The sequence below is a fragment of the Ylistrum balloti genome, unplaced genomic scaffold, assembly GCF_031769215.1.
Source record: "Ylistrum balloti isolate Yb309-2 unplaced genomic scaffold, AGI_CSIRO_Ybal_v1 Utg370434, whole genome shotgun sequence".
Classification (NCBI taxonomy): Eukaryota; Metazoa; Mollusca; class Bivalvia; order Pectinida; family Pectinidae; genus Ylistrum; species Ylistrum balloti.
The window spans coordinates 102,934-130,386 of NW_026782291.1; the positions used below are offsets into that span (position 1 = coordinate 102,934).

Here is a 27,453-nt window from a genome sequence, read left to right on the forward strand (position 1 = left end):
TTTGTCTATAGTACCCTTCACACTAGTCATATATCTGTAGTACATCCACACTGGTCAGTTGTATGTAGTACCCTCCACACTGGTCATTTGTCTGTAGTACCTCCACACTGGTCATTTGTCTGTAGTACCCTCTACAATGGTTATTTGTCTGTAGTACCTCCACACTGGTCATTTGTCTGTAGTACCCTCTACACTGGTCGTTTGTCTGTAGTACCCCCACAGTGGTCATTTGTCTGTAGTACCTCCACACTGGTCATTTGTCTGTAGTACCTCCACATTGGTCATTTGTCTGTAGTACCTCCACATTGGTCATTTGTCTGTAGTACCTCCAACACTAGTCATTTGTCTGTAGTACCTCCACACTGGTCATGTGTCCGTAGTAACCTATACAATGGTTATTTGTCTGTAGTACCTCCACACTCGTCATTTGTTTGTGGTACCCTCCACACTGGTAATTTGTCTGTAGTACCTCCACAATTGGCCGATCGACAACGCAAAGATAACCACGCCTACCGAAAATAAAGGGAGGCTACTCTCACCATCTCCGACAAACAAAGCGTCGTCAGCATTGAACGTCATTCCCAATGATATCGGACTTAATTATACTTCTAACGTGTCGTTGAAGAAAAAATTAAAAGCAAACGGTTTCGTGTCTGGGTCATTCTTTCAACGAGCGTCCTTCCAAACAAGAGACGATAATACAGTTGAAATTAGTGGCCATGTTTTCCCCAGTCAGCGGAAAAATTTGGGGATATACCCGTTTTCAGTCGAATATTTATGAGGTTTTCCTTTTCAAATAAGGTTAACATGGCAAATCACTGCATTTATTCAATATATATACCAATCAATAGGGAATTCAAAATACTAAATTTGTATCTATGAATTATAGCCCTTTCCGTTATTGAAGGAGTAAAAACTGTCTTTTTCATTTGACGCATATTGCCAGGACCCAGTTAGTCGCCACATTACTACGATCCGTTTTTCAGACGAGTATTTCTGAGACGGTTTTTGACTTTTTAAACTAATTTTATATGTGGTAGCAGTGCAACAATTAAATAAATAGGGAATTTAGTAACCTAAAATTATGTATATATATTTTTTAGCCCCTTTCCTCCTTGAATGACTTAAAACAGTCCATTTAAGTAGTCATGTACTTTCATTTCCTTATACTCGCCATGTTAAATCGAGTCGATTTCAGTCTCTTTTGGTACACAGTGACGTCACTGGTCACTTATTGGGTTTTCAGACAACAGTTTCCGTGAAATCGATAATTTTGCCATTTTAACAGTCAATGTCGCTTTTATGGTTCATCTTTGAAAATTTTTATTTCTTGTAAAGTGGTCACAGTAACCTATATTTTCATATATAAAAAAAACATTTTTCGCTGAAGATACCCTTTAAACACCACACAATGTTGAATCTGTTTATGTTTTTTTCCTCTTTACATTTTTGCAAATAATTAAAAACAAAACAAAGTTCAAGTGATGTGATTGTTTTCTATGGAGCAGAATTAATGAAATAAAAATAAAAACAGTCGCCATGCAGGGTTAGCTGAGTTGGTAGAGCATAGGCTCAACGACCAGAAGGGTGCAGAGGGCCGGGTGGGTTTGAATCCCGGCAGCAGCAATTTCTTTCACCTCTGTTTCAAGTGGGAAGGAAGTGGTAAACCCCAAAGAAACAAACAAAACAAGTTTGCTTTAACAGTCATATAAAGTCTTTATGAAATGGCCACCAAGATACATCACTGATATAATGGTTACTTTCTAAACTGGCATTAAATTCTTAAATTTTTGGGTTTTTTTATTTATATCATATTAATGGGGGTTTTTTTCATCAAGAATATTAATACCTTATTGGAAGACTTTAAGATTTTATTTCAACTGTTTAACCATAACAGTAAACATTCATTTTATCACAGACCATTCACAAAGTAAAACTTTGTAAAAGAGCAGAAACATGTCCAGATAATTTCATTTCCTTTCAGTCAATAAATATCCGAAAATGGTCAGTCCGAAATCAAGCTTGTTTATAAATACACACATTAACATGCTTTCCTTTAGAAGGACACCACAGGATCTCCTCGTTAAGTTGATACTTAGGCCGTCCGCACAATCGGAGCCAAGATTTGCACTTCTCATGCTTCATCTGAGATTTGGGAAACGGTATGAACACAACACCTCCCTATAATCGCTCGGGGTAGCGAAATCGGTGTTGCAAGTTCCCCAGCAGCAAAGTATCACCATTGTCGGAGAATGTCGGAGTAGCGAAATGTAAACAAAGAGGCGAATACTACCCGCGATCTGATTGGCTAAACCGCGCTGTCAATCAAAAGCTGTCGATCGGCCAATGGTCATTTGTCTGTCGTACCTCCACACTGGTCATTTGTCTGTAGTACCCTCCAAACTGGTAATTTGTCTGTAGTAAGTCCACACTGGTCAATTGTCTGTAGTACCCTCCACACTGGTCATTTGTCTGTAGTACCTCCATACTGGTCATTTGTCTGTAGTCCCCTCTACAATGGTTATTTGTCTGTAGTACCTCCACACTGGTCATGTGTCTGTAGTACCCTCTACACTGGTCGTTTTTCTGTAGTACTCCCACACTTGTCATTTGTATGTGGTACCCTCCACACTGGTCATTTGTCTGTAGTACATCCACGCTGGTCATTTGTCTGTAGTACCCTCCACACTGGTCATTACTCTGTAGTACCTGTACACTGGTCAGTTGTATGTAATTCCCTCCACACTGGTCATTACTCTGTAGTACCTCCACACTGGTCATTTGTCTGTAGTACCTCCACACTGGTCATTTGTCTGCAGTACCTCCACACTGGTCAGTTGTATGTAGTACCCTCCACACTGGTCATTACTCTGTAGTACCTCCACACTGGTCAGTTGTATGTAGTACCCTCCACACTGGTCATTACTCTGTAGTTCCTCCACACTGGTCATTTGTCTGTAGTACCTCCACACTGGTCATTTGTCTGCAGTACCTCCACACTGGTCATTTGTCTGTAGTACCTCCACACTGGTCATTTGTCTGTAGTACCTCCACACTGGTCATTTGTCTATAGTACCTCCACACTGGTCATTTGTCTGTAGTACATCCACACTGGTCATTTGTCTGTAGTACCTCCACACTGGTCATTTGTCTGTAGTACCTCCACACTGGTCATTTGTCTGTAGTAACCTCTACAATGGTTATTTGTCTGTAGTACCTCCACACTGGTCATTTGTCTGTAGTAACTTCTACAATGGTTATTTGTCTGTAGTACCTCCACACTGGTCATTTGTCTGTAGTACCTCCACACTGGTCATGTGTCTGTAGTACCCTCTACACTGGTCGTTTTTCTGTAGTACTCCCACACTTGTCATTTGTATGTGGTACCCTCCACACTGGTCATTTGTCTGTAGTACATCCACGCTGGTCATTTGTCTGTAGTACCCTCCACACTGGTCATTACTCTGTAGTACCTGTACACTGGTCAGTTGTATGTAATTCCCTCCACACTGGTCATTACTCTGTAGTACCTCCACACTGGTCATTTGTCTGTAGTACCTCCACATTGGTCATTTGTCTGCAGTACCTCCATACTGGTCAGTTGTATGTAGTACCCTCCACACTGGTCATTACTCTGTAGTACCTGTACACTGGTCAGTTGTATGTAGTACCCTCCACACTGGTCATTACTCTGTAGTACCTCCACACTGGTCATTTGTCTGTAGTACCTTCGACACTGGTCATTTGTCTGCAGTACCTCCACACTGGTCATTTGTCTGTAGTACCTCCACACTGGTCATTACTCTGTAGTACCTCCACACTGGTCATTTGTCTGTAGTACCTCCACACTGGTCATTTGTCTGTAGTAACCTCTACTATGGTTATTTGTCTGTAGTACCTCCACACTGGTCATTACTCTGTAGTACTTCCACACTGGTCATTTGTCTGTAGTACCTCCACACTGGTCATTTGTCTGTAGTAACCTCTACAATGGTTATTTGTCTGTAGTACCTCCACACTGGTCATTTGTCTGTAGTAACTTCTACAATGGTTATTTGTCTGTAGTACCTCCACAATGGTCATTACTCTGTAGTACCTCCACACTGGTCATTTGTCTGTATTACCCTCCACACTGGTCATTTGTCTGTATTACCTCCACATTGGTCATTTGTCTGTAGTACCCTTCACACTGGTCATATGTCTGTAGTACCTCCACACTGGTCATTTGTCTGTAGTACCTCCACACTGGTCATTACTCTGTAGTACCTCCACACTGGTCATTTGTCTGTAGTACCTCTACACTGGTCATTTGTCTGTAGTAACCTCTACAATGGTTATTTGTCTGTAGTACCTCCTCACTGGTCATTTGTCTGTGGTACCCTCCACACTGGTCATTTGTCTGTCGTACCTCCCCCACTGGTCATCTGTCTGTGGTACCCTCCACACTGGTCATTTGTCTGTGGTACCCTCCACACTGGTCATTTGTCTGTGGTACCCTCCACACTGGTCATTTGTCTGTCGTACCTCCGCACTGGTCATTTGTCTAATGCTCTACGGGTTGTGTTACAAGAACTTCTTTTCTGGCAATGAGGTCGTTATATTTAAATTATTAGTAATGAAATCTATTAATGTTTTTTACAAATATTGTGTATTGGTAGTAACAGGGAATTAATCCGTGGCAGCAAATCTATTTTTGAAGCAACGGAGATAAAAACTGTATATTATTAATTCAATTTTCATTTTAGACTAGTCGTTTCATATTCAAACGATGTATTTAAAATGCATTTATGGGTCGTAAGACCTGCACTCAATACATCGAAATTGAAAATGTGCTCCTGGCACTATCAGGTAAGGTCACGTACAGTCTGTAGACGCATAAAATTATTGTTTGTACATAAAGGAAAAAGCTCGGCGAAGCTCCTTTACACACATTAACATGAAAAAATTCGACAACTACAGTACTTGTATGATAATAGACCTCCACCTGAGAAGATGGCGTCTGCATCGAATGGAGTTTCCATTACAAATATGCAATTCTCAAGCTTAGATGTTCCGTCCGAAAGGAAAAATAACTTGGGCACAGCAAATCAAGCATTCCTGGAGACAGAAATTTCGGAAGCAGACCGCAAATATAGTGCCGTAGGGGAAAATACTGAACAAAAATTGGACCAGGTAGGTTTGAAAATGTATGTGTGTACGTGTGTGTGATATATATAAGTATCGTTTACCGATTCAGATTCGCTCATTCGTCCGACCCGTTGAAGCGGTTTAAATATTCGCAGTAGGCTAGCGCTAAGCCGTAACGTACATATATATATATATGTAACAGCCTGTACATTACGGAATGAAGTGTTTCAAAACCGTTGTAGATTTAGAACAGATATTTTGGACAGATCTCCAAAATCGAATGTAGGTATTATTTTGTATCGTTTCAAATCTTATAAAGCTTTGAATTTGTGAACATTTTGAAAATATCTAAGGAAGTGTACTTACAGTGTAAAGTACAAACATCCAGAAAGCATTTTGATGTCTCTCTATCAAATTGAGTAAACTTTTTCGCCCAAAGGACATTCAAAATGCAACTGTATCGTTGTTTAGTAGCTGGCCACGCATTTTTGCTATTTTTGAGTCTCTAGATCTAGAGAACTTCGGATTAGACGTATCTTTGTATGTTACCCTCGGTTTTCTATGTCAATACACGTATCTCATCTCTACTGAAAAAGGGAGAAAAAAATTACACAAATTATATGATCATTTTAAACACCATTCCCTTGGGGTTTTTTTCAAAATAAAATGCCGGTTAATGTCAAAAAATTGTGAAAGATGGTTGAAATAGCTAGGAAACGAGCGAGAATCAGAAGCGATTTTAATGAGTTACTTTTTTTGTGATGTCTATATCAAGAGAACCCAGTTACACATGTATGTTCACACACATACACATACGCACACACTGCTTTTAATACACGTTTAAACACTTTCTACTATTCGTCACATCCCGTGCTATTTAGGCTCTTTGTATTTCTTTCCGTCCTTCCTTGAATATCCGTTACGTTCTATCACATGACTCATATTCCTAAGTCAACTTTTGATATGTTTGTATATGCTATACATAGGAAGGTTATGCACGTAAATCTCCACTCAACCGTGAAGACATGAACACAGACATCCATGTAAGAACATACTTTCTTTTGTTCTGTGTGCAGTTGAATGTGAAACACATACAACGCGCCATATTGCACAAGGAATTAGAACATTTTACAATGAGGCCATGATGTCATAAAATGAAACATTCACAACTTTTTTCAACGTTTCCATCAGCAGATAATATCTAACACGGGAAATGTCTTATTGGGAGCAAGACCTTGAATATGTAAGTTCAAGTTCTCTAGTAATCTTGAGTCTATCAGCTCATCGGTTTATAACTAAAACATGACCTGTTTAACAGTATTTATAACCTACACACACATGCACACGATCAACACTGTCACTAAATTATACAAAAACAAAATACTAAGTACACCTGAAGAGAGCAGCCAATCAGATTTATTAGTTTCTCAAAACAGAAGATGATTTTATGCATTTAGCCAATTTTTTTTATTTCTTTCGTTTTCATAACATCAGGTAATTATATCATTCTAAATTTAGAATAATAAAGGTATTTTACAATAGAAAGAACTCATCTTCAACACTATTTAAGTTACAATCGGAAAAAAGACTCTTGAATTTCTCTGTATATTTTGGCATTTAGTTATATAGCATGCAGTTTTCTATATTGAAGTTACGGGCGGATAACCTCGTCTAATCATCAAATATTTATTGTGTATTAGTTTTATCAAGTACCACTAGTTATGAATGAATATCAAGCCGTTACGGTCCACTACAAGCGATGGCGTGTTTACACACTTGAATGTTTAATGAAGGGATATTGATTTACTTTGAGTAGAAAATAACTCAATAAGACCGGTTGGAAAAATACGACAACTAGAAATACCCATTACTGGTTGTTTAAGCAGGCATATCCAATACCGGTGTCTATTGAAACAAAAAATTTCACCTCGGTGCCCGAGAAAAGAGAAACGAGCTACGTTTAAACGATCACAAGACGTTATAGTGGTATACTAAGCGTGTTAAAATAATACATCATTGTCATACGAGAACATTTGAAAATCGGAGGAGCATGTGTTTAAAACCGCCACAGAACACCATAGCAACCAATGAGGAAAACCGTACTTGATTTATCAAGATAAATATTTCGAAATTGTTCATTGTCAAAATCGTCTGTAGTTTAATGTGAGTTTTTTAACGGATCAGAATAAAACTACCCATGGATAGATATATTTCTCAGATTTTATAGGTAAATAATTTTTTTAAACTTGCATTATCAATAGTTTAGGATCTTCTTGGAATTCTTAAATTTGAAGATTTTATTTCAGATTCAGAGCTGGAAAGACCTTCAGGGACGATAGTGTAAATACATTTTAAAGTTTTCCGTATTACTAAACGCATTGGGTCATTCTACCTGGCATGCTGCTTGTTGCAAATATGACAAAACTGTATGAAGTGTAAGAAAGCAACAATATTGATACAAAGTCACGTGTTAACCTTGTCAGGGGTTTAAGATCCCATCGATAACACTGAGTATTCGGGACAGTATTGGACGCATTGGGGTACACTGTTGAAATAGCTACTGTTTTATTATAAACACGACCGAATTTTAAGCTTATACAAAACACAGACGTGAATAACACCTTAAATCAATAAATCAACCTTTATCATACAGCTGTTTCGTCCTTTTAGGACTCTTCATTGATGTAAGGGGCTAAATTCTGAAGCCTAGGAGGATATTCATGTAAATCTAAAGTTATCGAAAGAAAAGTAAACAAAAAAATGAGGAGGTGCATCAGCCCTCATACTTCAACAAAAGTGGAGTTTCAAAATGGCCTAAAAAGCTAATACAACAGCTTGTATGTATTATGGGTAGTCTCTGTAGTCCTACGTTTACAAATAGGCGTTTGAGTCTAGAACATGTACATAAGCAAGAACATAGAGCTTTTTTGTTCTCAAAAAGTATTTTTTTATATGTATGATTTTTGGGGAAAATGCTACAATATCATTTTCTTATTTTTTGAAAGAAAACTAAACCTAAACAAGCTGGAAATAATATGTTAGATATTATATATGCTAAGCATGAAGTCACAGTTTTGAATACCTTGGGATTAGGAGATAAAAATGTGATGTGTTCTGAGAAAGAACATGTTCTCTTTACATTCAGCGAAATTTTCTGAAAGTCAAAAGTACAACTTCCTGTTGGAGTCCATTCATAATTATCTGCTAAAACACCGTCAAACAGTGTACAATGAATTGCCAGAAAAGAGTAATTAGGAGTTTTGTAGAAAGTAATTTAAGTTGATTAACAACATTGTTATGTATTTTTAAGAAAACAAAGGGCCAAGTCTGTTTTGGATTGAAGCATTGTAAAGTGAACTGAAATGAAATGTTCACTATTATTTCATTAATACAAAGTGACTGTCAGCTACAATAATAAGCCACCAAAGTGAAATTCCAACTTTCAAAATGGCCGTCATGTTCCCTGATAACCACAAAAATTAAATGTTCTTACAACTGCTGAATCAATATTTTAACAAGAAAGCAAAATGATTTAAGTTGGTTTACACATTAAACATTATAATCTGAAATCCAATATGGCTTCTTCGTCCTAGAATCTGATTGGCCATGTTAGTGTTGATCTATATCGTACAATAATGTAGTTCTAATTGTCCAAGTTGACCATATATAATGACTATACTATTTGAGGTTTGTCTTAAACCTTTTGTAAGTTTTGGATGCAAAGGTTACTGATTGTGTTTAAAAAAAACACCCATTGCTTGAATCGTCTGTGGTGTGACTCTATTACCCATACAGATTTAGTTATGGATCTATCGTGGTTGTAAGCTTGTAGGTCGTCATGTTGAGTCCGCCCAGGTTTTAGATAAGACGACATATTTGTTGTCAAAACATTTGATTCCAAATGAGGTAAAAACATCCCTAAACCCTCGATTAACAACGATATTGTCATCTTTCTTTAGTCAGGAGAGGTTATCCATGGTGGCTTTTGTAATCTTCACATCATTATCGCTTCCACGAAAATGTCCTACTGTGTCCACAATGTAACCATCAGACAGGGAAGTAGGGCTATGCTCACGGACTTCAAGTAGTTCCGCTTCTCCTGACCACAGTAGGAGATTATCTGGAGCTTGTGATCAGAACTCTTAGGAATAAAGATATATACGTACCGTCAAGTATGACAGTCGCCTGCTGGCCAAGAAATGTTCCAGAGAACACAGTGTTGTGTTCAAGAATGTTTTCTCCTGTAAGATGTTCCTGTCCAAGGAACAAAGGAAAAACTGTTATTTCTAATGCTTTTACGATGGAATGAAATGTTTTCGATATATTGGAAATTGACGTGTTAAAGAGTTGAGCATTGTTTCCATGATATCCCCGTCTTCGTTGTATACCCAGAACAACAGTAGTGCATCTTCGTGGTCTGCAGTGTAAATACCAGTGCCAATAGAGGATGAACAAATACGAAGGAATTTTTAGAAACTGTGTTCTTGTTCATCCAGTCCAACCTTTACAATCTGAGTCATCCAGGAGGAGGAACGCAGAGTAACAAAAGACTTTTGCTTTGATAGGATTTGTGTTATCATCAAAAGATCATTGATGATTTCCTTTGATCTGGAAGGTAGCTGAAAAGTCAACATTTCTCTTTCATCAGTGTGGATTTCAACGTTAGGGTTAAAATCTTTCATTACAACAAGGACGCCACACCTTGTGATGAAGTGTTGATTTTTGAGCTCGGGCAATATGGTCAAGATTTGATTGAAACTATTCAGTCATAGTGTGCAGTTTGCGTCGGAAGACTGACCGTATTATAGACCCTCTATGGGAAATAGTGGGTTGTTTCGCCACGTATCATCATCAACACCAACGTTTTGACCTCCAGATTGTGGCTTTCTTATCTGATGATTCTTAAAACACTAAGCATACATACCAATCTCTTGATCACCAGTAAAGTTATTGCCATCTGCTTTTAGAACATTAAACAACCAATTGTGCTGGGGAAGCCTTATATTTCTAGCAGATGTCTTGGCTTTAATGTCTCTCCAAAAGACAACTTTACAACCCGTACGAAATCTACCTCTCATACCAATCTCTAGATCATAAGTAAACTTAATGTCATCTGCTTTTAAAACATCAAACAACCAATTGTGCTGAGGAAGTCTTATATTTCTAGAAGATTTCCGGGTTTGAATGTCTCTCCTGAAGACAATTTTACAATCCGTACTTACACATCTACCTCCCATTGTGAAAACGGTACTGTATTAGATGATTAAAGTCTCCGTTTTAGTAGAAAATTTGGAAAGTAAAGTCAAAAGAAGAATTGATGATATTGACGTATATGTGGTATATAATATATTGTGGGAAGATTTCATTATTGGTCATATAATATATTCTGTTTAATGTCCTGATTATATTTGACAGATATTGCCATTCAAGGACATGTCGGCATTACTTTTATGTGTAATAGGGGTTGTTATGTATTAGGAAAGGAACATGTGTACACAAAGGTTTGGAGTGTAAGAGGGTGGTCTCCTATGTCTACTATTGTTCAAACAAGTCGTTGGAGTGATACACTTTGTACATGATGAAGTTTCGTTCTTCGGACAGGGTTAGGTTAAGAGATAAAGCTATCTATATGCTAAAGGATTATTAATTGAGTGAATATGGAAGACATTCAAATTGTAATTTGGTCACAAAAAATGGACTTTTCTCACAAAATGCTTAAAAGGAAATGATATTGTCGGTATTATTACTGTTTTAGTGTTTTTTTTTTTTTTTTTGGTATTTTAGCCAATTGTTCCGCTTAGATAATCAATCATTTTGTGTCTGCTATGTGAAAATCGGCGTTTATAGTTTAGTAACAAAGTTACGTAATTAGTTAATTAGGCAAATGCGTCATCGATTAATTTGGATTAAATATAAAGTCAAGGGAACCGGCTTTGATGGCACAAAGCAATGTATCGTTGAGTAGTCTTGAAGGATGAAAATATCTTTAGACCTACCTCTTCGGGAAATCAGCAATGCTGGAAACTTCACATTTTTATTGAAAGTTGCTATGTATGTCTTTTGTATTACTTTGCATTGTAGCTACATTGTAAAACATCTAAATATTTCAAATGAAATACTGAAAAACAAAAAAATCTTAAATCAGCTTAACAACGTCCTTTTCATACGCTATTGGTATTGCACAAGTATAATACGACCTTGCAGATCTTTGATTGGCTGAATATGCTCATAGTTTCTATGGTGATATCAAATATTTATGACGTCATTTGCATTGCTTCGCATTTGCATCGGCCTGATAAGATGCTTGGAATTTGTACAAGCCACAGATATGAAAAGCACATTTCAATACAAAGTCAGAATAGTGTACATGATATACAAATGATGAAATAAGCTGCATGGTGTTATTTTAAAGAGATACTAAGGGCCTTAAGATTGAAACATTGTAGGATCAAACCGAATGATTCAACGATCTTCTCAAATTTCCTATTATATATATTTACTGATTTCAGAAATAAAGTTCATTACATGTTAAGTTTCTGAGATGTGCCGCTTTAGGAATGAATGAAAACGAATAATTCATTTCACGACAAAACTCGGAAACTGAAGTCAACCAACATTGTCTACTACCCCCAATCTCGACGGCTATGTAAACGCAAATAACATCCTTCATAATAAAGTTGGAATAAGATACTATATTCTTAACACTTGACTTACATCATGCATTATACATTGGTGTCGTCCTCTGAGACATACCATTGCCATCATTTTAATGTGATTAAATGAAGTTTACAGTAACTTCTATTTCATATGAGAATTGTAAAACTCGTTTTCACTATGAAAAAACATAACAGTATGTGCGATTAGTTTGCGATATTCAGTTTAAGGTATGATATGTTCATTTGTGATATTAAGTTAACTGTATGAGATGTTCATTTGTGATATCAAGTTCAATGTATGAGATGTTCGTTTGTGATATTAAGTTCAATGTATATGTTCGATTGTGATATTAAATTAAATGTATGAGATGTTCATTTGTGACATTTAGTTAAATATATGAGATGTCCATTTGCTTTTCGAATAGTTTAATTGTTATTAACCAGACTCTGTTTCATACCTGACGGACGAAACAGTCATTATACATTACAGTATCTAAGTCTACATGTTTGAAGAAGTTCTATTCACTTGCGTGTCTTTTCTATTAAACAGTTAAATGTAGTATACACGGTTGTGTCTGATTCCAAATTTATTCACCTGTATGTCTATATTGTAATCCTCGAGACAGTACGCCGTAGATACTGTTGGTAGACTTTGAACCCCCGAGGGTTGCTGTATCCTGCGTGCAACGTTTGAATTCACGGGACAGTTCACAGTATACACAAGTACATGACGTTCTTTTGAAATCATCTGATTTATGAAAACTGCTTGGGGGACCAAATTACCACTTTATATCAGGGCCAACAATCACCGATGTTCTATCAAATAGAAACGCCCGGATCTGCCTGTAGCAAGACATTTCAGCATGCCAAATCATTCGTGGCATGACATGCAGGTGGTACCCATTGACCACCACAGGGGTTGTGGTGAACAGCAACTCGTCAGTAAGGAACGACATTGGATCAACCAACTCCAACGCTGCTACCCACTCGGCATGAACGAGAGATGATCTTGCTACTACATATAGGTCCGGTCAATCATTCCTGGCAGCCGGTACATCGCAAGCTACAAATGAGACTAGTATAATACCACCCACTTATCCGTCTCCTTCAAAAAAAGAAATATCTTTATTTAGTTACTACATCAGCTTTCCTTCCTTTTTTTCTAGATTGCACCGTTTATTAACTCTCGTCCGGAAGAATTTTATGGGGCGGCTTTTCTTTGGGCGAGTTGACGATTTTGCGGAATATTTGACGATGTTCAAAATTATATCTTTTATGTAGATATATTTTTTTCATTTAACTAGTGTTTTTTATCAAATAACTTTTTATTGAAACTACACATACATTAAACATTTTTACAGTAAACTTTCTTATCTTTAATCAAATAATTCCTCATTTAGAACGTGGCCGAAATGTACTGGTAGACTAGTCACTGTCCTCGGAGTGTGGCGTGCAATTGTTTTCATTGCGATCACATTTATGCTCAGTGTCTAGAATACAAAACATACCTAAATTTATATAAAACATATTTGATATTTTTATCACCATCTTACATACAACAACTTGGGGTTTTTTTTTGTCCGCTATCATGGGGCTTCAGCGTCCATTTGGCGAAGGGATTATCGAAACACCTTAAGTTACACCTCTCGATTTGGGTTTATAACTTTGATTTATGATCTATGTTTTTGATTCATGTAAAAATTGTGTCTTGATAAAGAGGCAGGTTGCCACGAAAATTTGAAAATTCTCCTGGCCGCTATTACCCCATTGATCACATGTCTTCATATTACAATATAGTCTTAACATTTTCTAAATTTTCTATCGCCAAGCAGGAATGATTGAAGGGAAATAACTCCTCCCGCCGTGTATATTCTTATAATGTAACTTTTCTATCGTCATTTAATGGTTGACCATGAATGTTTGAAGGGAAATAACTCCTCCCGCCGTGTATATTCTTATCATGTAACTTTTCTATCGTCAATTAATTGTTGATCATGTTACAAGATTAGGATTATCTTGTAACAAGCAGAGAATTTATTTTTCAATTATTTCTTTTGTTTCTAATTTTGGTTGTTTGGTTTTAATTATCATTATTATCATTTTGTTTGTTTGTTTGTCTTGTTTTTGTTGGTGTTGCTTTTATATGTCAGCGTTTTTATGTTTTTAATGATCCTACAGATCCAATTGATGTCAATGTAATTATGAATATATTGATCACGAATTGTAGACCAATTTTTATGTATTTGATACAGTCAAATGGTACATCAATAATAACAACCACATATGATTCCCAGTTTTTAATGTAATGATTATCGATCGGCGGGTATTGAAAAAACAAAAATTGATCTTTTGATCTGGGTCCATTTTTCACTTCCTTTCTATTCTATTTTTACTCAAGTTCCCTCGGTTGGTGTCGATGATAAGGACGAATCTGTTACCGATGCAACAAGCATAAAAAAAGTGTTACTTCCAGTTTTAGATATATTAAATATGCACATAAAAAAGCCAAGAGAAATGTAGAAAAAAAGCCCCAAAAAAGAACAACCAAACAAACATCATTGCACATGAATGACATTTTACACACATTGCAATATCTAAATCAGAGATGTATTCTGACTCGCCCTTTCAATGACATAATACCGGCACTTAGCATTAATTCCTTCGAGATGTGTAATTTGATTAATTATTTTATCGAACAGTAGTCACCTGTGAACCACGACATCGCACGGACTTGGATCTTGGAGGGCATCATATCAACCTGATTGGACGGAAAAGCAAACAAATTTTCTTTTTTTTTTCAAATCATTACTGTTTCATGTCAAGGTAATATTCATTTTCAAATTATTCGACTTTTTTCTTTCCTGTTTTTTTTTTTTTTTTTTTTCAAAAAGCTTTTCAGCATTGAAATGCACTATGAAATCGCGGGGTATTTATGCCTGAAGTCTTCACTTATCTCCACGTCAACATAATTATAATCCAAACTCAAATTCAACGCGGAGACTCATGAAACAGTACAAGAAAAATAAGACCAAGTGTTTAGGGAAGGATAAACGTTTTCTCCTGTTCACCTTTCTAAATCCAAGTATGCAATGTCATGCTCCCACGTGAGATCAAGGTTACAACAACGGGACCATCAGGCACGTTTTGAGCAACTGTGGACAAGTTCAACCTTCGTTGTCACTTGAGACTAATTAAACAATTTTAGCTAGGAAGAGCAAATGATGTTAGTAATTGTCCTCTGTTTTTCCATGGTTTTGCCAACTATTTCCCGTGTTATATCCATGATGTACTAACCAGTAATTGATATGACCAACGAAACTCACCAGTGAAGGCATGTCGGTATACTCTACATTTCGTCATTGCAGTTTGCTAATCATTGTGTATAGTAGTACGATTTTCTGTTCAGTGGTCTGAAACTGACAGCATATAAATCCGTTCACACAAGAGCACATCAGGAACGTTAATCTTGATAATGGTGTAAAATACCTGGCATAACATACCGAATGTTACAACGAAGTGTTTTATTTGTTAGGTTAAGTTTTTTCTTTGAAATATACTATATTTTGTATTACCCCATACCCCAATTCCATGGCCGATATATTCTACAATAAGTCAATGTCCTTTCTTACATTCTAGAAATAATGATAACATAAGGTCTGCTATCATGTAGATCTCCCTATCTATTTGATATATCTTTATAGTCGTTTTTGGGTTAACTACACCAAATAAGATAGAGACTGTGTTTACAGATGACTTCTGTAGGCGGGCAGTGTTTACGCACTAAATATTATTCTATTAGAGTGCAACTTCCTCTTCGATATCAGATGTCGTGTTATGATACCTGTTTATTGTGTGATGTTTTCCACTGGGCACAGAGCATCTATGTTCTACATATTTAAACTGTATCGAGTTAGTAATTATCATCTAGTGTCGTTGCTGAGCATATATCAATTCTGAGTAATCTATATCATAGCTGCTGGTTTTGAATACATTAACGTACACATTAGTTGATAAGGATCGTTATTAAGAGTTAACATCGATCTGTATAACTTAGTTGACAATTTAAGATCGAATGATGACCAAGGAGCTGTCTGAATATTACGGGCTGATTGAGCCGCCATTTCATCAGGAGAAGCAGGTAAAAAGGATTATAGTATCAAACATTACATATTTATCCTTTCAGCATTTCCATTATAAATGTTGTATTGTTTTCATAGGATGATACCAGGAAGGTGAACCTGAAAGAAACCCGCACCTCTCCACTGATATTGACAGGCTTACAATACAAAGTAGATGACTGTCCACCATGGCATACAACGATACTGCTGGGTTTCCAGGTATGTGATCACTAATTTGTGTACAGTTTCTAGGTTAATGATCATTAAGTACTTAATCTGTGTACGGTTTCCATGTTCCGTCATTTTGTACTAAATTTGCGTATAACGTTTTGGTAACTGGTCGTAAAGAACTGAAATTACATACATTTTCTGAGTTTGCTATCATTTAGTACTTAATTTGTGTACGGTTTCCATGTTCCGGTCATATTGTAATAAATTTACATAAAGTATATATAATCATTACATGTTAAGATATTGCTCGGTAACATGTGACCACTGTACTATTACTACAAGTTTGATTTTTTTCTATGTCTACTTATTATATGATAAAATGGACTGTACCTGGTATCTGTGTCTCCCTATCATAAATTTTTTAAGATTTGATTGTAGAAATGTATTTAGTTTGCTGTTTAGCTTTTATTAAGTGAATGACATCAGTGACTTTGCCTTAAGATACCATTGCAATTAGATTTCTGTATTAAAGAAGGATGCGAGCTGTCAATATATGATCAATAATTTAAAGAAAAGTGTTCACAAATTCGTGTACTTGTATGGTAATGGTAGCGTAATGCCCTCCCGTAATTATGTATACAGACTTTGATGACGAAAACACACTTGAAAATATTACTTATGTCGATAGTCCTTAATATATAATTCAGATAACTGGGAGATATCATAAATTATATTCATTATGAATACTTAGAAATAAAAAAAATCCCTAATTCTTATACCGGGTTTTAATGGATTCAAGGTCGCCGATACGTAGCATTACTATAATCAATCGTTTGAAATAAAATGTAATGCTCCGGGAGACAAACTTACCGACTATCACGATATCAAACATAAAACTGTCTTGAAATCAACATCTTTCTTCTATTTAAGCACTACTTAATGCTGTTGAGCTCCAACCTTGCCACGCCGGCAATTTTTGCCACAATTATGTGTGCTGCTGGAAACAAACATGTGACATCGACTCTGATGGGAAACATGTTGTTCGCATGTGGCTTAGGAACTGTTTTACAGACCTTGTTTGGAAGCAGGTGAGGGCACTCTAAACATTTATCCTTGTAACTATATACCGTGACGCTTTCTTCCATTTACCATTTAACACGAGTTTGCCTCATCTTCATTTCGCCGCCTGGGGATTGCATAAGTGAGAAACATAAGAAACGTAACAATTTTCCCCATCTTAAATTCGACCTCCCTGTTCATGGACGAAAAGTGCGAATATTTATTGGCATACAGTAAATTTGTATATCGCTTCCTCAATCAACACTATTAATTGATTTATTTATTAACGTCTTTAATAGTGCACCGGTTATGCTTAATATCAGACAAAACTAATGGTCGTAGAAATTAATGTTCTTTACGTTTAATTTGGTACAAGTAGTGATTGCATATGACAGAATAATACGGAATATAATCTTTAAACCAGTGGGAACTGTTAAACTATTCCTTGTGAACAATATGTGATATAGAAAATTGTATAAAACACACAGTAAATATCATCTTTTAATACAAATTATAAGTAGCCAGGAAAGAAAATGCCTGCTGTATTTCGCTGCATGTCGTAAGAGACGACTCTTTTGTGAGTCCCCCTGCATAATCGTTTGTGATCTTTTCTCTAGTAAGGGGACATTGATAAGCCAAAATCGACCTCCTGCCCCCGTTTCTTTTCTTTCCTGTCTTCTCTACATTTTGTCTATCGTTTTCTTCTGCTAGTGTCTCCCTATACACCTGTCATATTATGACCTTATTGTTGGTGTCTCTATTACAACTGTCCTCACAAAACTTTCATGCTGGTTTCTCCTATAAATTTGTCCTCACATGACCCTTTCTGTTGGTGTCTCCCTATACGTTAGCCTTTTTATGACCCTGGCTGTTGGTGTCTCCCTTTACACCTGTTGTAAAATGACCTGGCAGCTGATATTTCCCTATGCAACTGCTCTCATATGACCCTGGTTGTTGGTGTCTCCCTATACACCTGTCCTCATAGGTCCTGGCTACTGGTGTCTCCTTAGGAAGTGAAATGATTGACGCAATTATGAACTAGTAGGTCGAGTGAAGGTAATAAACTAGTAACTACATTTTAATGTGACTTGAGTTGAGAGCGATACCACCTTTTCGTGAGGACAACTTGTCTGTTTTCCCAAGGCTAGGCAATATAAACAGGAATACTAAACTGACATTATGTAAAGCCATACAGGGTTTGTTTGCCAGTTGGACGACATATCCATTACATTTTTATATAAACTTTTACAATTATCTCGAATACTAAAGACACAATAAAAACATGAGTCATAAGCCATTAAATGCTGGATTACTGATCATCTGAACCCGTATTTATCATTTCTCTATAGACTGCCGATTGTCCAGTGTCCAGCTTTTGCTTACGTTGTGCCAATGTTAGCAATGATAGAGATAGAGGAATTCGCATGTCCAGATTTTGCCGCTGTTGCTAACTCTACTGCTGGTGGTAAGAATTTTGCTGTAATAAGAGTAGAAAATATTACTTTCCACATTGGTTATTATTTTTAACAATTCTGTCAAGGTATGACATCTGATGCATAATCTGCATAGTATCTAAGAACTGAATACAATATCAAAAGCCTTTTAGTATAATATATTTCTTGACACGTTAATTTATTTAAATGTTATACACAAAATAATTAAGACCAATAAATTGACCTAATTTATTCCAGCCAATAATCTACTGTCAGAGGAAGTGTACTGGACAACACGTTTGAATATGGTAAAGTGTCAAATTGTTATCAAATTGTTAATTATCCTCAAACTATCAAAACCTGTAATTAAGATATTTGAACGTAAAAAGCATAGACACACACGTTAAAATGCTTTGTTATATGCAAAACATATCGTATATAAGACTAAGAATTCAGTTATAAAGTTGTATTTGATTTTTTTTTCTGATTTACCTATTTCCGTATTCATAAAAGTATAAAGTATAAAAGACATTTTTTCTGAATTTATTTTTATATCCATTGTACAAAATCAATGAAAATGAATGTCTATTATTAACTACAATTACTTCGAACGTTTCTGTGATGAAATTTGGTTGCAATTACCATCTAACGGTTGTTATGTTAACTTTATCGAAATCACTCAGGAACCAATATTTTAAGCCAACATAGGCAAACTCGTTTAAGTTTTTTTTTTATTTAAAAGCCAGCTGTCTTCTTTGGTATTTTTGTAAAGCAAATCCTCGGCGATTGAACCTCTGTATAAAGGTCACTTGTGTACCAGGCCACTTGAGTGGATTTTATGGTCAGGCTTGACTTTGAATGTAATTATTTCGACATCGTTGAAAATTGAAGTAAAGATACATTTAATATCACGTTGAAATGTGTGTTTTTCGTGTTGTTGCAGCTGGCAGGGTCTGGTATAGTGGCAGCCGTAGTGGAAATCATTATTGGAGCAAGTGGTATTATAAACATTTTACTGCGATTTATTGGACCACTCACAGTCGCCCCAACTATCATGATGATTGGACTTGGAGTCACAAAGCTTGGCTTTGAGCTAGCGGGAAAACATTGGGGTATTGGGCTAGGGCAAGTACTATAATGATATAGAGTATTGCATGTCCGGTAATTCAACATTATAGTTAACATATTTTGAAAGCGTTGAGTTTGACCTTGATACATACACACTGTTTGTCGGATGACGTCACAATGTCTTAGTCCTGTTTCATTTGAAGGTGTATCTATGCGATTTGGTTTACGCTCTCATTACTGTGTTTTGGTTAGAGTTACCGATTTTATTCATTTATTATGTTTATAGTAAACACGCTTTCAGACCACCCGCATTGTGTTGTTACACTTGCTATTGGAGCAAGTATGGGACAGAAAAGAGGTCGGGTAACCAAGTGTTGTATGACTTTTCAAAAATAAATGATTTTTTTTTCAGAACGATCATACTCATCGTGTTATTATCTGAATGTATACCATCATTCTCTATGAAAGTGCCATGCAGATGCAAGATGTGCCCGGCCAAAACAAATGTAGTCTTTCACAAAATGTTCTCGGTAAGTTGATAAAAAGGGAGTCGATGTTTGGTTCACAAACATTTAAAGCTAGGTGTCTTACTGCAATCATACAAAATGGAATCTGCAATCTATCTAAACGGAAAAAGTGGTTGTATATGACAGTAAGGGTGATGAAAAGATTTGATCGTGTTGACAGTAATTTACTAATTGTGTATATCTAGACCACGACATAGTGCATCTCCTCATCATGTTTTGACATTTTTCGACCAACTAAGATTTTTCACCTCTTTAATTTCAACCTTTAAGTCACTTTGCTTCACAAGGCTTAGAAGGACAACACAGCTGTATGAGGCAGGCTTGAATTATAATTTAGCTATAATGTCATGAACACCTACAATAGACGCATATTGAAATTAGAACTGAATCACGCAACTGTTTCTTCAATCTTGAACTAGTCATTGAGACTGTGGGCTCAAATTTTAAAACCTTGGAAGCGACTAAAGAAAATCTCAATTGATCAAAAGAATTGTTAAGTTCGAGATGTACACTACCCCAAACATCATTCAATAAATGTTGTATTTTCCGTAAATCTGAAATTGAAATTTAAAACGTGACGCCTTATCTAAAAAAAAACAAAAAACAAAAAACAAAAAAAACACCAACATGGCATAAATAATAATTCAAACTAAAATTCCATAAAATCCAGGGCAAAATATGGACAAAAGAAATTTACATGAAGAATAAGACAAGATGTTCCGGAAGAGTCTTGATTCATCGACGACACCCACCATGTAAATGTTGGCCAATCTAAGTACTTAATGTCACGTTCTGAAATGAGAAGAATGTATACAACAACGGGATCTACATCCCTGTGCTTACTTTTACTAATTAACAAGATGAAAATTTAGTGTGTTCATGTTATTAATTCTAGTTCTTACGTTAACCGGAAATACCATTATAAATATCGTTAAAACATTAGATTTTTCCATCCTGTACATCACCATACTCCATTTTAAACTGGAGGAACGCCTTCGTGCTCTTGTTATATAACCATTCTCCTCACAGAAAAATTGAACAATGGTATAAATATATGGTTTTGAGCTATACTCCATATGTCCAAATGAAAAAGAGAAATATAGGGAGGATGAAATTCTAGCCAAGTTTGGTGGTAAGATCTTCCAATAGGCTATTGGCATACCTATGGGAACGAACTGTGCCCCTCTGTTGCCTGACTTGTTTTTGTTTTCAAACTTGGCTAAACCTATTGAAGAGCTTATCAGAACAGGTCACAAAGACCTTGCAAAGTTTTGTCATTAAATAACATGGAATTTATTGTCCACGTCTATTGTATATATCTAGTAGAATCGGAAATCAAAGACACGACAGTCTCTTCTACATCAGCTGCTTGTTTCGGTCTTTTCCAACAACGAAACCAACATGGACAGCTTTCCACAAAGATGTATGATAAACTTGACAATTTCCCTAGTGTGAATTTTCCATTTCAGGATAGCAACATTCCTTTCTCCCCAACCTCTTGTGTTTATATGCCGTAGTTGATTCGATATTCAAGGGTTTGTACCCATTATCACCATTTTCATGATGTTTGTTGGCCTGTTGTTCTGTTGTTGTACACATTGCTCTCATTTGAGAGCGTAACATTATTTACTTGAATTGACCACGGTTTACATAGTGGGTGTCGCAGAAGACGCTTACTTTCCAAAACATCTGGTTATATTATACTTGTACTTTTTCAGGAGTGAATTTTGCTCTTTTGTTTATAATTTGCTCTAGTTTTATTGAATTTCAGTTGGACTATGGTTTTTTTTTTAATTTTTTTGGGGTTTTTGTTTTTGTTTTTGCTCTGCAAATTCCATTGTGTACCTCATGTTTTAAATTTTTAATGTAATACCTATATGTATTGTTTCATACCTACTAATCATATCCAATTGCTATTTACTAGGTAATCATTTCCGTATGTGTGATGTGGTTGTTATGCCATATCCTGACTGTTACAAACGTTTTCCCAGAAGACGAAACAGTTTACGGTTATGAGGCGAGGACAGATCTCCGAACGGATTTTTTACGCGTGGCCCCTTGGTTCTCTTTTCCTTATCCAGGTAGGAATTACTTGAAATTCAACCAATTAGTTCGTAGTATATATATTCTTATTTCTGAAAATTAAATTAAATGTGTAATATTTACTTAACGTGTCAAAATAAACTGATGACTACTCGATAGTGCCTCCTGTCGCAGGGCACCCCAACAAGGTCACATTATACTGACAAAAGACAGAACATTCGTTACGCGATAATGCGCAATAATTTCCCATATAAGTTATTTTAATAAAAAAAAACGAGGAGAGACAAGTAATCTATTTATATAGATGTTGTGAAAAATAACTATTCGAGAAATACTCGGGACGATATCATCTCGGTTTTGATACAAAAACTGTAGATATTCACTTTTTGTAAATATGCCTTCCTTCACTATGGTTACCGGGTGACTATACATCCACAATCTACCTGTGATATGAGGTAACGACAATCACGGAACCGTAACATAACAATATCATGTATCCAAATTGCAAAATTTCGAAAATCTTGCTTACTTACGTTAAAGTGTATATACTAATATACGTATCCTTTTTTAACTCTCTAACAGATAATCTTTTTCAAATACCATGTTGTTTTCGCAATGTCAGGATCTCGACTAACCTGCCTTGTTTTTCGATGAATGTAACTTTTTACATACTACACGTGTAATTTAACACAGCTTGATGTCAAATTTAGATAATTAAAAAGCGATGCTCACGCACTTGCTGCTACGCTACAATGGAGACAAAATATTTAAAGTCAAAATAATTTTTATGTGGAAATATTTGCACTTTACAATATTCGTTATCATCTGATGTGCAAATGATGAAATGAACTTATTTAACCCCTTACATTTTTTCACTTTTCACTTAAAACACTCGCTAAAATTTCAAATTCTTGAATTCGTTTCATAAAGGGCTTAACATTTAAACACTCATGTACTACTCTATACATATATAATGAATTTTAGAAAAAAATACTTTTTGCTTGTAAATATACAATATCTCTTTTTGTACCATTTCTTAGGAAAGTTTGGTTTACCTGTGTTTAATACCGCCATGTTCGTGGGGATGATCGCAGGTGTGTTAACCTCTATCATAGAGTCGATTGGAGACTATTACACGTGCGCACGTATAGCAGGGGCGGTACCCCCACCACCTTCCGCTGTCAACAGAGGTTTGTATTCTTCAAATCTGCTCACCTATCCAAGCAGTTATTTGTTGCTTCGGGTTCCTTTCCTTCATAATATTCTTAAGTAAAAATACATGTCTTGTGACCGGGGAAAAACATACACTTTGCAAGCCAACCTCGGATATGAGCATATCCTGAAAAAAGTTACTTATATAGATAAATTTGTGTTTGCTAATTGAGATGTTTAGAGTACACGCATTCAAGCACATGAAAATTTTGTTGAAATTAGAATTTCCAAATCCGTTCTCAGAAAATAATCATCCCAAGTATTTCAGTTTCCTTATCAATACCACAAAACTCCTAATATATATGAGGCCTTACTTTTGAGACGGGTTTTAATGGCTTTGAAACCAGCTATGTCAGAAACGAAGACTTTTGTTTAACCTTCGAAATCAACGTTTCGTTAGTTTTGTGATATCATTAGCTCAGACAAGAAGCAAGTAATAGAGGCTAATTTCATATCACTATATACCCGTTTTGTCATAACAGAAATTATTTTCTGTAGAAAGATATAACAAAAGACGTTTTCATAAAATGGTCTTATCCATGGTTTAATGTAAACCAGGGATACCATGTTTTAGTTCACTGTAATTGTGAAAACGTTCAGAATTGTCTTATCGTTCTTCCGTTATAAATCAATATAACTGGATTAGATCATCACTCAATCTGTTCTTTACAACTTGGATCCTTCTCACCACTACTAGATCCCAGAAAGACGAAACTGCTGTATGATGCAGTTTACATCCTACTTTTGCTGATATGTATATAAGTCTATTAATTGATAAATTAATAAATGATAATTGATTGTTTTTGATGACAGGCATCCTGCTTGAAGGTATCGATTGTATCCTGGCTATTTTGGTTGGATCTGGATTTGGTGTGACCTCATGTAGTCAAAATATCGGCGTTATAAGTCTAACCAAGGTTTGCTTTCTGAACGTTTTCTTCTTTAAATTCTGTAAACACATAAAACACTCTATAGTGACATGTAAACAATGCCACCTGTGCGACACTTAAACTATTTGCATTTGTTTTTGACATTAATTTAGTAAAACGTAAACTGGTCTTATAACACAATGGAATAAAATACGAGATTACGTTTCAGTTGACGTCATTCGTTTCTAGAACATGCAGTAAAGTCGTTAGTCTATTCAATGTTTGTCCGTATATGCTGACTTATGTTTCTTGTTTATGTCATAATCCCACATTCTTCAATGTTAATGTATCATGACGTTGGCCATTTAGATAAGCATATATCCGGTGTGTATTTGACTTAAAAATAACTAGGGATGAGCCAATATTAAAAATTAAAAATGGTTAATGACACTTGTTGGGGGTGCTGATGTCTTGCTTTACATTAAATTGGATTACACACAACCGTCGGCTGAAATAATGCCAACTAGTTCACTGGTACTCAGTAGACAGATTATAAACATTGACAGCGACTGTACAATATAAGCTTGATTTCCTTTGATTAAGGATGTTAATGAGAAAATTGGATGCAATTACCATGTCTTTTAAGAAAACTGATTTCTAGCGAGCTTCTGTTGATATTTTGACAGTCGGAAATAAAGTGATTTGTTGTTATGCGCATATTTACCTGGCGTTTAGACCTACCGGTAGTGACCGAATGACTTTCCATAAAGAAAATAATAAATTTAGAACAATTTAGCTGCTCACACAGTTTGTGGCATCATTTTGTCACTCAGAACAAACCTCCAACTATGATAATATAAAATAACACACTATCTGATAATAGCTAAGGTTTTTTCTTTTATAATTAGTCTGAAACTTGTGAAATACATCTTAATTGAGAACAATAGATTACAAAAAAGACTCATAAAGCTTTGTAATGATTGACGTTGTGAACTTATAGCAGTGTGTACACTTGTAGGTTGGAAGCCGTCGGGTAGTGCTCGTCGCTGGACTAATGCTCATGTTTTTTGGCTGCTTCAGTAAGATGAGTGCGTTTGTTGTTACTGTGCCAGACCCGATAATCGGAGCTGCTTTCATTGTCCTGTTTGGTAATGTATCACAAGAGACTTTTACTTTTAGGCATGAGTTAAGTTAGATACACGAAACCTAATTAATAATACAGGGGTTAAATACATCCATTTACATTGAAGTAAGATCATGTTCCAAAATGTTTCCATTCACAGCGATGTCTTAGTTGCAACACCATATTGACTCTACTGTATCTCACTCTAAATTATGAAAAGGTGCCATTCACTTGTGTGTCTTTTGTACAATCTACATAAATAAATGTAAAGAGCTGACTATTCGATGAAATACTATTTTACTTCTATTTTTTACTACTAGATATATAGAAGAAACAATTCAGAAGATTAATATGTTATTCTCGTTTACTTCTTAGCTGTATTAACTGCTGTTGGAGGGTCCAATCTACAATACGTCGACCTTAACTCTCCAAGAAACATGATAGTGTTAGGCATGTCCTTATTTGTTGGATTGGCCTTACCACAGTGGTTAACAGACAATCAGGATTTATTTCTACAACGTAAGTTACTCAACCGGATATACATTTATAAACCTCCGAACCCTAGTAATACATTAATGACCGACTCTCTTCTTACAGCCCCATAAAAAGAATATCACCTTGCTAATGCATAATTATTTGACATTTGTGGTTGGCTTTGCGGGTGCTATGTAATTGTACTACATTTTCTATCATATGCATGAATTAATCTAGTTTGTTACTCATTGAATACATAGAATGTGTATAATTAATATCTAGATTTATCATTCTAATAATGTTTGTCGATTTGCCTACTAGTGGATTAATACGAATGTCGCTTGCAATGTATGATGTATTCGAAACACTTTAAAACACTATGCTTATGCTGTTTGTCACGAAAGACATTTAGTCAAAACATACTTTGTGACCTAAAATAATCGTGTATTTACATATTTATAAACTATATATACATATATATATATAGCTTGATATTAAATGTGTTTTGAAATTAAAAGTTGTCTGATGTGTACCTGTAGTTGCATCCGGACCTCGACAGGTCATCACAGCCTTACTAGGAAACAACATTTTCATGGCCTGTTTTACAGCGGTTATTCTGGATAACCTTATGCCCGGTAGGCAAAAATTGTTTATCAGTATCTTGCGTAGTGGCTCAAATCATGATAACGCCAAATCCGGAGGACGATTTTTAAAAAAGAAATGTTATGTAATAATTAAAACTATTTTTATTTCTATAGAAATTTAGTGGTAAATTTATTCAGGCTAACAAAAGATTCAAAGGACAGCCTCTCGTACGTAAACAACCTATCATATTGCAGTATCATATTCAGATTATTTTAAAGCTAAATGTCGTTGGTATAAGAGTATCAATACCTTGAGTATTCATGTGATATGGTGACATTTACATACCAAAAAATACATGATGCATATTGACAAAATAGCTATGTTTCTTCATGAAATCAGGTACTGCGGAGGAACGAGGGATATTTGCCTGGCGGGAAGTGTTTGAAGACGGTGGAGAAGATGCTGCTGGCGATGATAATAATAATACAATGACCTTGAGGACCTATGACCTGCCGATTGGTATGAATTACATACGAAAGTGGAAATGGACTTATTACCTCCCTTTCTCACCGACCTTTCTCGGAATGGACGCGTGTTGCCCGAACGATAATAGTTAGGGAATACCTGTTTTCATTAACATTGAGCAAGACCTCGAGAGATAGTTGAATTTATCAAAAAGGAAAACATACCGACTCAACACTTTAGCCAGAATCACATTGACGTTCACCATTTGGGATAATGTACATTATTGAGATTTAGAAAGTCCTTTTTTAAACTACATGATGATAGAAGTAGACAGGTACATTAGAAATACCGCTTTGTTTTATCATGCACTAACTAACTATGAAAGGGATTGTATGTGTGTTATACTTTCTAAATATATGTATTTTACTATCAATTACATATGGATTCAAGTTTCCAGATAATTTCATAGCGGATCTATATAAACAAGAAACACATCGTACTAAGTTTCGATTCATTGATATAA

General features: G+C 35.7%; 1 protein-coding gene across 1 annotated transcript; it reads left to right on the top strand.

Moving 5' to 3' along the window:
- The first annotated feature begins 4,992 nt into the window (after nucleotides 1-4,992).
- On the top strand, nucleotides 4,993-27,082 carry LOC132554720 (solute carrier family 23 member 1-like). The gene is made up of 15 exons (XM_060219032.1): nucleotides 4,993-5,172; nucleotides 6,114-6,170; nucleotides 16,001-16,120; nucleotides 17,003-17,160; nucleotides 18,481-18,593; nucleotides 18,823-18,872; nucleotides 19,508-19,689; nucleotides 20,045-20,162; nucleotides 22,084-22,240; nucleotides 23,243-23,392; nucleotides 24,228-24,331; nucleotides 25,302-25,431; nucleotides 25,782-25,925; nucleotides 26,420-26,515; nucleotides 26,865-27,082. Exons 1-15 carry the CDS (start codon nucleotides 4,993-4,995, stop codon nucleotides 27,080-27,082), a joined length of 1,977 nt encoding a protein of 658 aa, XP_060075015.1.
- Nucleotides 27,083-27,453: the final 371 nt, after the last annotated feature.